This window comes from Syzygium oleosum, unplaced genomic scaffold (assembly GCF_021117445.2).
Source record: "Syzygium oleosum isolate NSW1041296 unplaced genomic scaffold, Sole_v2.1 Sole_v2.03, whole genome shotgun sequence".
Classification (NCBI taxonomy): domain Eukaryota; kingdom Viridiplantae; phylum Streptophyta; class Magnoliopsida; order Myrtales; family Myrtaceae; genus Syzygium; species Syzygium oleosum.
The window spans coordinates 9,901,091-9,914,094 of NW_026607487.1; the positions used below are offsets into that span (position 1 = coordinate 9,901,091).

At 41.3% G+C, this 13,004-nt stretch overlaps 2 protein-coding genes across 4 annotated transcripts; one reads left to right on the plus strand and one right to left on the minus strand.

Moving 5' to 3' along the window:
* Window positions 1-1,201: 1,201 nt before the first annotated feature.
* LOC115689856 (uncharacterized) lies at window positions 1,202-5,194 on the minus strand. Of its 2 annotated transcripts, XM_056309473.1 has the most exons (8): window positions 4,758-5,194; window positions 3,848-3,924; window positions 3,558-3,692; window positions 3,398-3,452; window positions 3,211-3,298; window positions 2,587-2,641; window positions 1,878-1,976; window positions 1,608-1,793 (listed from the first exon to the last, which is right to left on the minus strand). In XM_056309473.1, the coding sequence occupies exons 1-7, from the start codon at window positions 5,093-5,095 to the stop codon at window positions 1,921-1,923; spliced, it is 804 nt and encodes a 267-aa protein (XP_056165448.1). In that variant the 5' UTR covers window positions 5,096-5,194; the 3' UTR covers window positions 1,608-1,793; window positions 1,878-1,920. The 2 variants fall into 2 exon arrangements, with proteins under 2 accessions (XP_056165447.1, XP_056165448.1); XM_056309472.1 differs by lacking the exon at window positions 2,587-2,641 and having other exon boundaries at window positions 1,202-1,793; window positions 4,758-5,190.
* A 130-nt stretch (window positions 5,195-5,324) lies between these two features.
* LOC115689866 (glucosidase 2 subunit beta-like) lies at window positions 5,325-11,931 on the plus strand. Of its 2 annotated transcripts, XM_030616046.2 has the most exons (17): window positions 5,325-5,646; window positions 5,777-5,893; window positions 6,274-6,369; window positions 6,646-6,885; window positions 7,279-7,511; window positions 8,321-8,410; window positions 8,490-8,591; window positions 9,487-9,811; window positions 9,891-9,995; window positions 10,076-10,177; window positions 10,266-10,323; window positions 10,437-10,505; window positions 10,753-10,840; window positions 11,244-11,273; window positions 11,353-11,384; window positions 11,426-11,477; window positions 11,565-11,931. In XM_030616046.2, exons 1-17 carry the CDS (start codon window positions 5,529-5,531, stop codon window positions 11,625-11,627), a joined length of 1,920 nt encoding a protein of 639 aa, XP_030471906.1. In that variant the 5' UTR covers window positions 5,325-5,528; the 3' UTR covers window positions 11,628-11,931. The 2 variants fall into 2 exon arrangements, with proteins under 2 accessions (XP_030471906.1, XP_030471904.1); XM_030616044.2 differs by lacking the exon at window positions 11,353-11,384 and having other exon boundaries at window positions 11,244-11,305.
* The last annotated feature ends 1,073 nt before the right edge of the window (window positions 11,932-13,004 follow it).

Genomic DNA, 13,004 nt, shown 5'->3' on the forward strand with positions numbered 1-13,004 from the left:
TTTTAATAAAATGCCTAAGTCGACCCTTGAAGAAACGGGTCTTTCTGTTGATGTTGCGCACTACTTTTTGTTTGGCATGGATGTTATCTATCTCATTATTGATGATGGGAAGCCCAAAAACGTATGGTTCTACACTGCACGATGGGCATCCTTCCTGTTCTGACTGCTTTTGAGGAAGTGATGCACAAATATGTCATTTAACTGTTCCCTGTCTAAAGCTTTCCAATGCCAAGGATGAGTTTCATACCTTGTGTTCTTGTGGTTTCGTGCCTTTGGTCAGAACGTCCACAGGGAATTCTTCCTCCTGGTGTATTGTTAAGCCCTTGAGGGTCGACTGCATTGTACATGGAAAGATAAGCAGAGAGAAAGGGCTGTTTGGTTGCTGTGAAAATTTCAACTTTTCTGTTTTCATTTTCATTTGAAAATGGAAACAGACATGAAAATTTGTCTGGTGATCATCTGGAAAGCGAGTCCAATCGAAACAGGTGAAGGTAACCCTTCTGTTTCCACTTTGTCTGCTGAGTGAAAACACTGGTGTTTTTTTTTTGGTAAGGAGTGAAAACACTGGTGTTCATCCTTTCTTCTGCATGTTTTCCCTTTCATACGAGGGTTGAGTCTCATTGAAGATGCCAATCGCGTTTACATCGAGGACTTTCTCCTCTGAGATTTTGAGCCTCGGATCAACAAGCTTCATGGATGAAGGGAAGCTTCAAGACTATTTCGGAATTAACGGAGCAGCATTATTTCACCGTTTGAGTTGACAGGAATGGTGGGCAACTTAAGTGGAGGATTGCGGTCCTAGTTGCCGAGGATGGGAAATTGGTATTTTGGGGGTTTCGATGGCGAATTACCCTAGAGAGTCCGACCATTGAGATTTCATTGGAGGGTAAACAAGAATCTTATGCTATAACTAAATGATTTTGACGTGAGATGTACCAAGTTTTAATTGTACCCACTATAGGAGCAAGTCGCAATTCACATGACTCATGTTTCCAAAAAAGAAAACACAACCAATCGCATTGTCACAATTTTCATTTTCGATGAAAATTTCTTTAATCATTGTTAGCCAATCGCGTTTTCCACGTTTTAGTGTACCTTTTTTTTTTTTAATGAAATTTAAAAACTGAAAATGTTTTCACGAACCAAGCCAGCCGGAAAAGTTACGTTGGATGGTACAGATATATGCATGATAGTCAGAACATGAAAAATGATGTGGCGATTTCCGAAACATCCGGAACTAGTATCACAAGCCCCAACAGCCTAAGTTCTATTACATGGCAGAATCGTGATGCCCCCATTAAGTCACGGAGACTCGCGAACGCATTTGACGATGGTAGACTACTAGTTTTCTCTTAGCAGCATCTGCCATTGTTTCCCAAAGGAAATGGCATCCAATGACAAATCCAACTTCATCAGTTTAAGACGATTTGGTCACCACAAGTTTGTACATGAAATTTAATCCACCATCCAGTTATCATCGAATCTGCTGGTCTCGTTTCACTGCCACTTCAAAGTAACCTTCCTTGCTAATAATGCCTGGAGCATGGATTTCAGCACAAGAATGGTCTGCTTTAGTATTACAAGGTACTTTACACCGCCTCTTGGCAATGGCTGACTTCTGATGGGGGACAAACAGGGAGGTATCGACCTCATGCACTGACGGCGATTTGTTCCTTGACTTCTGACACCAGAGGTGAAGGAGTTGCTTCGAGATCCTTGATGAAGCTCCGAAGGCATCCATTTATAATGCGAGGTGCCGCTCCATCGCAGAACCGTTTTGCTAGGTCCACAGCCTTCGGAAATCACAATGGAACCACTGATTAGTCGTCTGCAAGGGAGCCAGAGAGTAGAACCCAACATACAGAGAGTAAACTTACCTCATTGATGACAATCTGATGACGAGTTCCAAGAACCGTAATCTCAGACATCGCGAGATGGAGAATACAAAGCTCTAAGATTCTGCCTGCAGGGGCAATCTGTATCATATAAACAGGCAAAACAACTGTCACTGAGATTTGGCAGAAGGCAGAAACTCATTTGTAGCTTGGAGGTGATTCGAATTTTAGATATAAACAAAAGAAGCGGCACCGACATTACTAGGGCCTTACATAGACACTATCCAAATGTTTCACATCGTAAGAAATAACATGACAAACTAAACATGGCATCCAGAGAAGTTAATATCGTCAAATGGTAGGGCCGGAGCTATCACTATAGCGCCCCAACATCAGACTGGTGAAAGATGTTAAACCATAAGCGAATTTATTATTTGGCCACATCCATTAAACAGTTTGCAATTATGCTATTATGGACGTACTACTGACTTAAGATGAACCAAAAATAAGCTGGATTGTAAAGATGACACAAAACATGGAGATGATATTTGGTCCAGTACATTCTAAGCGTGCTATGTGGAAGGGTTTAAAAGGCTTATTACATTGCTTAGGTGCAGAGGATGGAAAATAAGAGGTAAAGACATAGGACATTCCATTATCTTTCAGCAAACTGTTGATTGCTAAGTTTGCTAATAAGTTATTTTAGAGATGGGGGGGGGGGTCGCAATCTAATTTAAATAAAGGAATCCACCAGAAGTCCATAAACTCAAGGAGGACTCTATATATGCCAATGGAAATAAATATGCCTACCAAAAGAAAAGAAAAGGAATTAATAACTTCAGTAAAACACAGTTCATACGGAAGCTAAAAAATTGAAAATACTTTAAGCATCTCATGAGAGCACATCAAGAACATGAGAATTAGACTGCCATTTGACATAATAATTTTGAAAACCTCATGGCATCAATCATCTGCCTCATCTATGTTCCTCCGAAAATGTTCAGCCACTCGTTAAATATGAAATGTTTCCATGTCATGTCATAATAGAGTGTCATGAACTTAGAATCGGAAGAGGAGAGTTATTAGGACTCAAGATCAAAGGTCATGGAAATCTGCTTCTCCATAGAAAAGCCTCTTCAAACGCCTATCCAAGTCAAAAACATATGTTGTGAATGCAAAGCTAGGTCACTGAGCCAAGACTAATGGCAATGTTTAGCTTAACAGGGTGATTTGCTACACACTAGATCTCAAGCAATAATTTTATCATAAGTGCAGGACGGCAACAAAGCAAGTCAACAACACTCTTAAGAAAGATATACCTATACCAAACATTTAAAATGTGAAATTTCACACAAGGAGCTATAAAAAAGACGACCTTCCAATTTTCAGGCGCAATTTTGTCAATGACAAGCACATGGCTATCCCACTGATCGATCACTGCAACCAATAGCTTCCTTGTAAAACTGCGGCAAAAGCAAACTTAATAACATGTGTAATTACAAATGCGACACAGATTCACGATGACAACGTGCATAAAATTTGTGAGTTGCTGATGACTTTACCGCAGTATCAATTTGCTGTATACCATCTTTGGTGGTGCTGACAAGACTTCAGCTTCTGCAGGAACAAAGAAAACAGCATGAACTTACACCTCTCGACTGACGGACAATGAAGGGCGAGGAGAATGGGAGAAGCAATCAGCAGTTAAAAATCTCTTCATACCAATCGCACTCTCCTTTTCATCGATCTGCATAAGCTCATCAGCTTCTTCTGTTGTATCGGTTGTGATAGGTGGCCCTCCAAAGCTCATGTGGTTGTATTCCAGCAATGATGCCTTGTCAAATTCATAACCAGGCTCTGCATGTGTGTTTGCACACGAAAGTAGTCAGACGATCATCTTCTTACATGGAAAAAGAAAATAACATTGGAATACCATGTATATTTACTCAGAGTTCTAACAAACTACAAGATCAGTCATGTGGATTGATCGTCTTGAGAAGAGAGGGCATTACCTCTTCTCATATTCATTCGCTTCTCAAAAAGCCGAACGGGGTCAGACCCTTCTAAACAAGCAGCATATGCAATTGATCTGTCCCAGCATACCAGCATAGTTAGGCTCAAAGAATACAACAGTATCATCATCCAACAGAAAATGCTAGTCTAGAACAAAAAGCGTCTTAAAGAAAGGGATAGTGGATGAGAACCAGTACCAAGAGTTCAAGGAAATACCATCATGAAGTGTGTGTCATCAATTTTACTTTCCAGAAAAGCAAGAGAGTAGAAGTGGGGTCTAAGTTGTAAACTCAAGGAAATACCTTGAGTTTACTTATATTTTAATGATGGATGTAAAAATGGCTGCGGCAAGTCTCACACATTTGGTTTAAGTTGTGTAAGAAACGAGCAAAAGAAAGTTATTAAGTATCCGATCTCCTGAATCCAATTCTGGCAATTTGATATCTCTGATTCCAACTCCATCATTCATTTGGACTTGTAGTGCAAGAGTGAGCTCTACTATAATTGCAAATCCAACTCCATACTAGAATCGAATAACTGAGACTTAATATTTGGTCAAATCACGAGTTGCAGGGCATTGGACTTGCCAAATGCCAACACTAGTGTTCCTATCACGATCGAAACCAAAATCACCACAACCAGGGCCAACTCCTTCGTTGCTGCTATCTCCAGCACCACCACCAACATTCACTCACAAAACCCATTAAGTTCCAAGCAGTTCAGTACATGTAGTCCCAAACGAAGAATCGCTGAAGCTCTAACAAAGTTAAAGACCACGAACAATCATTCCCCAACTGGTTCTTCCATTCTATCCACAACACAGCATACGATAAAACAAGAACCAGAGAAATCTCTCCCGAAAAAACAAAAAACAAAAAAAACCCAGAGAGAGAGAGAGAGAGAGCATACAAAGCGAGCTCACGGGCGGCTCTGGGGCTGCAGAACCGGCCACTCTTATCGATCTTGGGCAGCATTTCTTTCGCCGGCGCCATCGAGCCCCTCGACCTCTCCACCGCCTCCTCCACCGCCAAGACGGAGGTCCGGAGCGAGGCCCGCGAGCAGAGCACCGCCGAAGGCCGTTCTTTTGAAGCGCCCAAGCTGACTGACAAGCTGAAAGGCCACGACTTCGCGGGAAGCGGAGACGAAGACGGGGACAAGGCGAGGCCGTGGCCAGATTCCCGCGGATGGGTCCTCGAGCATAGAGTCGCGGAGGAAGTGGAGCAGCCGAGGATGGAGGTTCCCTCCATTTTTCCGGTGACGTCAGCTTGCAGGCCTCGGTCACAGGAGAAGCAAGGAAGCTCTATCTACTGTATCTGGAGCCGCTCCTGTTATATATTTTCTTCGTCTTCTTTCCGAGCCAAAAAGGATAGAACAAATATTCAGCAAAAAACGACGTCGCTCCTCCGGCACAAAAGTCCGCAAACGGCCTCATCCCCCAATCCGTCCCCTTAAAAACGACGTCGTCCGAAAGAGCAAGCGCTGCTTCCAGAATTCTCTCTCTCTCTCTCTCTCTCTCTCCCTCCTCGCGCTTGTGTGCATCCGAGAGCGCACTTGCAGAGCCACCGTCTACCCGGCGCCGTTCCTCCGCTTGCCGCCGTCTTCGACTCTCAATCGATTCGATTGGACCAATAACCGCCGCCGCCGCCGCCGCCGTCTACGGAGAATTGCGTTCGGAAGAACATGAAAGCCGCCGGAACTTGGACCCTCCTCGCATTGCTGTCGCTCTGCGTTCTCTCCGTCGCCGGATCAGTTTCCCCCGCTCTCCCCGGAGATCCGTTCGTCGGGATTGCTCCCGAAGGTCTGTGGATCCCTCTTTCTTTCGATCGTCGACTTTTTTGGGCGCACCGGCTCGTCCCATTTTGTAGCGCGGGGTTTGATGAATCGGTGAGCTCGTTCTGGTTTCTTCTTCTTTATTTCTTTTTTTCCAGATTTGAAGTACTACAAGTCGTCGGATGTGATCAAGTGCAAGGACGGATCGAAGAAGTTCGCTAGAGCTCAGCTCAACGACGACTTCTGCGATTGCCCCGACGGAACCGACGAGCCAGGTTTGTTTCCGCTGGTGTTTCTCTCTCTCTCTCTCTCTCTCTGTCTCTCTTTTCTTTTGTAAATTTCCTTACTTCTTGGCAATTTGGCTCGTGATACCTGTTTCTACATTTGCGTAGTCGAACCAGGGATTGGTCTTCTTTCTATGTATGTTAATGGTAAAACCTAACTTACAACTAATCAGTAATGCGTTAGAGAACATATGATTTCCGAGAACTCGACACCGTTTCCATGATCTATTGATCACCAATGAAGCTATGCAATAGTCCAATTACTTCTTCCTTCCTTCTTTCTCCTTTTTGCTCAAGTTATTGGACCGGCATGCTTTCTAATGCCCGAGAACTGACATGGTTTCCATGTTCTATTGCCTTGTGGATTTCAGGAACATCAGCATGCCCAGGTGCAAAATTTTACTGCAGAAATGCAGGACATACTCCCGTGTTAGTTTATTCTTCGAGAGTGAATGATGGTATTTGTGGTAAGTAGTCGGGTGAAATTCTTCTCTATTCCATAGTTCCTCTCTGCCATTTCATCTTTGACTAAATAAGCATGCCTTCTTCAAGTCAGACTTTATGTTGTAATATAATTGTTCCGACTTGCCTCAAAGTACAATAAAAATGATCCTCATCTAATTTTGCGGTCTACTGGCATATAAAAGTAATATTTGGTTGATTCTGTTGTTTTTTTATTGAACTTTGAATTGGTTAAATAAAAACCCTCTCCTTTTGAAAGTTGAACCTGCCATGTTATGCAGACTGTTGCGATGGGAGCGACGAGTATGATGGCAAAGTAAATTGCTCAAATACATGTTGGGAAGCGGGGAAAGTTGCTAGAGATAAGTTGAGGAGCAAGATTGCAACATTCAAAGAGGGCGTCACCCTACGTAAACAGGAAGTTGAACAAGCAAAGTTGGCTTTTGCAAAGGATGAGGCAGAGCTGACGAGGCTTAAAAATGAGGAGAAAATACTGAAAGGGCTTGTACAACAGCTTAAAGGTGTGAATTGAACTTGTCATCATCCTTTACTCTTCTCCTTTTATGGCGTATGCATTCGTTTCTTTATACGTTCTGCCGGTATATTCATTTGGGACCAAGGGTTAATAAAATGTTCCTTGGACGACTTATTTATAGATCAAGCCCGCATTCATAAAATTCCATTTGATGTTCTGTTCTGATGCCTGCATCAATCAGAGTTCAAATCTAATTTGCTATCCACAAGAAATATGATTGCATCCTAAATAACACTAATGCATATGAGGCTTCTACTTTTTCATCTGTTTTCACTTATCTCTGCTGTTCAGCGAAATTCAAATACGTGATTTGGGAGTAATTGCGTGAACTTACTAAAATATATAAAATACGCGTTCGTTATGTTCATTACGCATGCAGAGCGTAAAGAACAAATAGAGAAGGCAGAGGAGCAAGAACGCTTGCAGAAAGAAAAAGAAGAGAAGGAAAAGAAAGAAGCTGAGGAGAAAGCCGAGAAGGAGAAAATAAATACGGAGGAGGAAGCTAAACGGGAGAAAAAGGAAGGGGATATAAAAACTGAAATTGAGGACAGAGGCATAGATAGCATGGACCATGAGAAAATTGGGCTAGTAGAGGATTCACCTTCCAATCAGGTCAAATGACGTTCATCATAATCGTTTTGCAAATTATATTTCGGATGTTTGGTAGACTGTATTTGATACTTGTCATTTCTTGATTGTGACATCTCCGTGGGAAAAGACTTGATCTTTTGTTGTTGTGATATCTATGTTTCAGGTACTAAAATTTCTTACATCTGACATGTAAATGTTGTAAAGCTGTTTTGGCCTTTTCACTGGAATAGCTTCTTTCACGGTTGAATTTGTTTTATTCTTTTGCATTGGCTGAATATGTAATCAAGCATCATTTAAGCATATCAAAGCTTGAAAGATGAGTGAGGATACTTTGGATAAACCCGGACAAGTTTGCAAGGTTTACACAGATGAATGAAGATTGCCTTTTTCAATGGAGAAGGGCAAAAGTATTGACTTTCTTCAAATGATATTCCTTGTGATTGTGCGGTTCCCTCGCAAATTGTCCCACTAAGAAATTGCAATTACGACTTTCTTACTACTTTCATCTCGAAGTGCATTGCTTTGTCAGCATACTTTGAACTTAGTCTTACTCTTGTATTTGCAAGATATTAATGGAAAAGCTTGATATTCCGAGAGATATATTTACCACCACCGTGAGTGCATTGTCCAGTCTAGACCGGAGTTACCTTATATTCTAGTGATGCATGTAGATTTGATTCTAGATCATTGCTAGTACCATGCATGTACCACTTATGAACGAGTTCTGTGCATTGCATTTTTTAAAAAAGTTTTGGTGGCTTGTTTTGCTAACCGTGATTGTCTTCTCTTACATTAAGTTTTGCTATTTTTGACATCCATTCATTCTATAGAATGTGGAGGACGACTTTGAAACTTTGGAAGACGTTGAAAATGACGATAATGCAGTAAGCCAGGGACAACAGGCTAATGGTGTGGGCCAGGTAAATGAATACTTCCAGCGAGAGAATATCCAATGAATTTAGCGTTTCTTCACTTTGGTTCTTTGTCTGTTTTATATAGCATGTAGTGGAAGGCAAAGATGAATCTGTTTCCCAAGTAAGCCAAAAAGAGTCTGAAATTGCAGCTGAAGATGAGTTGCACGCTGATCAAGTGACAGCAAGTGTATGTTTCTTTAGTCTTTGGTTGCACTGACTGGAAGTTTAGAGGAACATCCTTTTGTCATTAAGTTCTACTGGATGTGGCTATGAATGCATGTATCGTGAATATGTATGCATTTTCATCATTCTATTGGAAAAAAATGTATGTATATGAGAATATTTGCTGTGCCTTATGATTTCTCATAACACACAAATGCTCATAATCATGACAGAAACATGTTCCAGAATAAGAACCCCTTCCCTACTCTGCTCACATTTGCTATTTTGATGACTGTTTGAACATGGTGTGTATGAATTGGTGAAGCATGTTTAAGTGCAAAGTTCTTATGCCATGTTTGTCATACATATGTGTGTGTGTCTACTTTCTCTTATTTATAAAGTGAGCAAAATACTTTTGCTTGCCTTGCTGAAACCAAGCCTTTCTTTGTTGCTGTTAATAAGAAATAGCATGCATTGGATTTTTCTGTAATATATCCCAAGTTTTATGTTGTCCATTGTTCAATCATTGTTGATTGATTGGAGGTTCTGGCAATCGTCCTTTTGCAGCATTGCGCTGCATAGACAATTAGACATACTGTGGTATGAAGAAATAATATATCTTTGTGACCCCGCTCAAGTTTTAATGTGGATTCCGTGGATGTATAATTATATGTGTATGCTGGAAAATAAGGTTTTGTTTATCGAAACTTTTTCTATATTATGTGCTATCTTTTTAGCAAATACTTTCCTATATGCAAAGTCTTCGTGGGCTGCTGAACCAGGAGTGTACTTAATATTCTCAAGCTCTGTATTGAAATGAATAAAGTTCTCAGTGTTCTTCTTCTGCTTGGTGCTGTTTTTTGCATTTTTTGTTTCCCATGTATTTAATGGAAAACATCATTTTCTCCACATGGCTGCAGAATAATGATTTATCTGAGCATACCGAAGCACTTTCAAAGGAAGAGTTGGGCCGGCTTGTTGCTTCTCGTTGGACGGGAGAGAAGATGGAGAAGGAAGGTAAAGACGATTTTTCGGAAGATAGTGAAGGAGAAAACCATGAAGAAATGTCAAAAGATGGACATGATGAAGAAGATGACGGATATGCTTCTGAAGCTGATGATGACGACCAAAGACATGAGGAGGAGGATGTAGAAGATGATGTAGATGAGGATGTGCCTGTGGAAGATCATTATGATACTAGTTCGTCTCACGAGTATCAGTCAGATGATGAATTAGACTTGTCAGGTTTGCCTCTGGCAAGCTAATGGTGACTCTTATTTTGTTCTCCAAGTTATACCGGTTAATAAATCCTTGAAAATTTCAGATACAACCATTCAGACTAGTCCTTCTTGGTTGGAGAAGATACAGCAAACAGTTCGAAACGTTCTCCAGGCTGTCAATCTTTTCCAGACTCCAGTGGACAAATCTGGTAACTTTGAAGCTTAATGTCCCATAGCAGACTTAAAAATTGATAAGCGTTCTTAAATTGCCATCCTTGCTATTTTATAGAGGCTGCTCGTGTACGCAAGGAGTATGATGAATCCAGTGCCAAGTTGTCTAAAATAGAATCGAGAATATCAAAGTTATCAGATAAGCTGCAATATGATTTTGGTGAGTATGATGCAGTTGTTTTTTCCTCAGCAGGAGAAACTCCCCATTGACTGGTCTCTCATAAATGAACTTGATGATATTGTTGCAGGGCAAGATAAGGAGTTCTATTCATTCTATGGACGTTGTTTTGAGAGCAAACAACATAAGTAAGGATTATTTTCCTTTTCTTTTAGCCATTTGCCTTGACATGGTGTTTCCCCTTGAATTTGTTGTGATTCAGTACAAATATATTGCTTATGTCATTGGCCTTTCGTTTCAGGTATGTTTACAAAGTCTGCCCCTATAAACAAGCTTCACAGGAGGAGGGTCACTCCACGATTCGGCTGGGGTATGAATTTAATGATCACAAAATTGTGAAGCATGGATTATACTTTGTAGTTTTGATCCCTGGTGACATCTTTCTTTTGTTAATAATCAAGGGATGCATTTTTTAAAGCTCCTGAAATCTAAAAATTTCTGGCCATGTTGATTATTTTACTCTGTTTATGTGACTTCCATTTTAGAAAATTGACGTCCATTCCACCAAACTTGCTTATATCAGTTACAGTACACTTTGGATCCTTGTTTGCATGTAGGCACTGGGACAAATTTGGTGATGCGTATCGGGTCATGATTTTCTCAAATGGCGACAGATGCTGGAGTGGTCCTGATAGAAGTTTAAAGGTTCTGATTTGCACTCCTCCGAAGAGTCCATGATTCTATAGCTACAGTTTGTTCTCTGCGGTCTATCTGATCTCTTATTGAATTAGCACCTGGAGCATTTGCCTCATTGTACTTTTGCAAATGCTTTCGGTACATTAGGACAACGAGTCTGAAATCATTGACATCATGGCTTGAACAGCTCCATTAGATTCCCATATATTATGTGGTAAAGTTGAAATTGCAATCTGAGCAGCTGGTGCTCATTACCAAATAAGTTGTTTCTCAGACAACCTAGATTAATTCTGTCAAAATTAAGTGTAAGTTATCCCTGTATTAGGAGGGACTAGTGGGGCCAAGTGCATTTCATACAGAAAAAATGTTCCTTTGCATTTGGATTCTGATATATGGAGCCTTTTGCTTGCAGGTGCGACTAAGATGTGGGTTGAAAAATGAGGTTACTGATGTAGATGAGCCAAGTCGCTGCGAGTAAGAATCTCTCTCTCTCTCTCTCTCTCTCTCTCTCTCTCTCCGAGGTTACTGATGTAGACGAACCAAGTCGCTGCGAGTAAGAATATCTCTCTCTCTGACGCTTTAATATGCTTGCAGATATGTAGCATTACTATCTACTCCTGCTCTCTGTTTAGAAGATAAACTAAAGGTATGCGTCCGGTCGCACCTCATAATTTCTCCTGTTATGGCTTCTGTCAGTTTTATGGCAATAATCTTTTATTGTGAAATATGACAGGAGCTACAACACAAGTTGGAACTGATGGAGAACGAAAAACCGCGGCCTCATGATGAACTTTAACAGGGGAACTGGATTGATCTCTATGATCATCAGCTCACCGACTTGACTGGTCGATCATGTTGTTTTGAAGAGGCTTAGTTGTTCTACTGTTAAGCATAAAGAGCCAAAACCGCAGCCCCTATAGTTGGACAGGAGGTTCCATCAAATTCAAAATGACTGCATTTTTCTCACTGGGGCCCAACTTTTTTGCACTCAGGTCTCTAACCACAGGTAGAACCTGCTTGATGCCATGCATTGTAGAACGACAGTATCGACATTAGTATCCGCTATTTATGATTGCAAGGAATAGTTCTTCGCTACTCAATGGAATTTGTGCTCTCATATATGTATTCGCCATTTAAGAAGAGGTAAGACACTTAAGGACGCCATGACCATGCCACCAGGTTGCTCAATTATTATTGCCCGGTTATCTCTTGTTGGTCGCCATGACCATGCCACCAGGTTGTTCAATTATTACCGCCCAGGTTATATCTTGTTGGTCGAAACAACCCAGGTTCATGCCATTGCTGATGCGAATGTGGGTTTATGTGTTGCGCTCTGATGTAGTTCTGATTTCGATTTTAAACTGTTATGCTTTGCAAAGGTTTCCTCTTTCTGTTAGGTAAAAAAAATTCTCAAGGTTCTTGAATGGGAACCAGACCCTCGAACGGACGGACGACCGTACAGTCCCGTTTTCGCGTGAAATGGCTCTCTGCTGCATCCTTTGCTTGCATATTGCAGCTACACCGAAGAACCATTTCTCGGGTCTTGGAAAAGGACGACAATATGTGTACGATTAATGGGGATGTGGAGCTCGCAAGCCATTCTTGTGCTTTGAGCTTTGAAATGCTGTGCTTTGCTTGATTTCCTCCAATCCTGCTTCCCATACTTTTGTTGGATCCCTCTAGCTTAGCCCAATGAGAAAAAAAGAAGTAAAGCATTCCAAGCCCATAGATAAGCAAAACGGTCCTTTGTTCGAGAGGGGCAATTTCTTATCGTTAAGCATGTACTGAGGATATTCCTTTTACGCAAATTGGAACAGCAGAGTCAAGCTCATTGGTTGATAAAACGCGGCCCTTGCTGAACGGCCACCATAGAAAGACAACCTGTAAAACGATTCCATGCGTACGATGCACTCGTTCCAAGCACTCCAAGCAAGTGATGTCCCCAAAGAGAGAACGACGAAGAAACCCCTAAAAATACCACTCAGGAAGCTTCTTTGGCAAACATGGTGTCTATGGAATTATTCGAGCACATCCGCAGGGTTAGAAAACCATGCGAGCCGAGCGCTTAAAGTTTTGTTCTAACTATGAACCCCTTTTAGACGTCGTCCTCTTTACGTGTCTTCGTTGAAGAGCGCGTCTTATATGATCGAAATAGCAAAATTTTCTTATTAGT

What these genes read in the sequence shown, in the direction of transcription:
- LOC115689856 (XM_056309472.1), bottom strand. Translation starts at nt 5,095, where the DNA reads ATGGAGGGAACCTCCATCCTCGGCTGCTCCACTTCCTCCGCGACTCTA. An exon ending in TACAGCAAATTGATACTGCG is followed by an intron (nt 3,299 to 3,397) that starts GTAAAGTCATCA and finishes CTTTTGCCGCAG; the next exon opens with TTTTACAAGGAAGCTATTGG. An exon ending in TTGCGCCTGAAAATTGGAAG is followed by an intron (nt 1,977 to 3,210) that starts GTCGTCTTTTTT and finishes TATATGATACAG; the next exon opens with ATTGCCCCTGCAGGCAGAAT.
- LOC115689866 (XM_030616044.2), top strand. Translation starts at nt 5,529, where the DNA reads ATGAAAGCCGCCGGAACTTGGACCCTCCTCGCATTGCTGTCGCTCTGC. An exon ending in TGATGAATTAGACTTGTCAG is followed by an intron (nt 9,812 to 9,890) that starts GTTTGCCTCTGG and finishes TGAAAATTTCAG; the next exon opens with ATACAACCATTCAGACTAGT. An exon ending in GTTTAGAAGATAAACTAAAG is followed by an intron (nt 11,478 to 11,564) that starts GTATGCGTCCGG and finishes GAAATATGACAG; the next exon opens with GAGCTACAACACAAGTTGGA.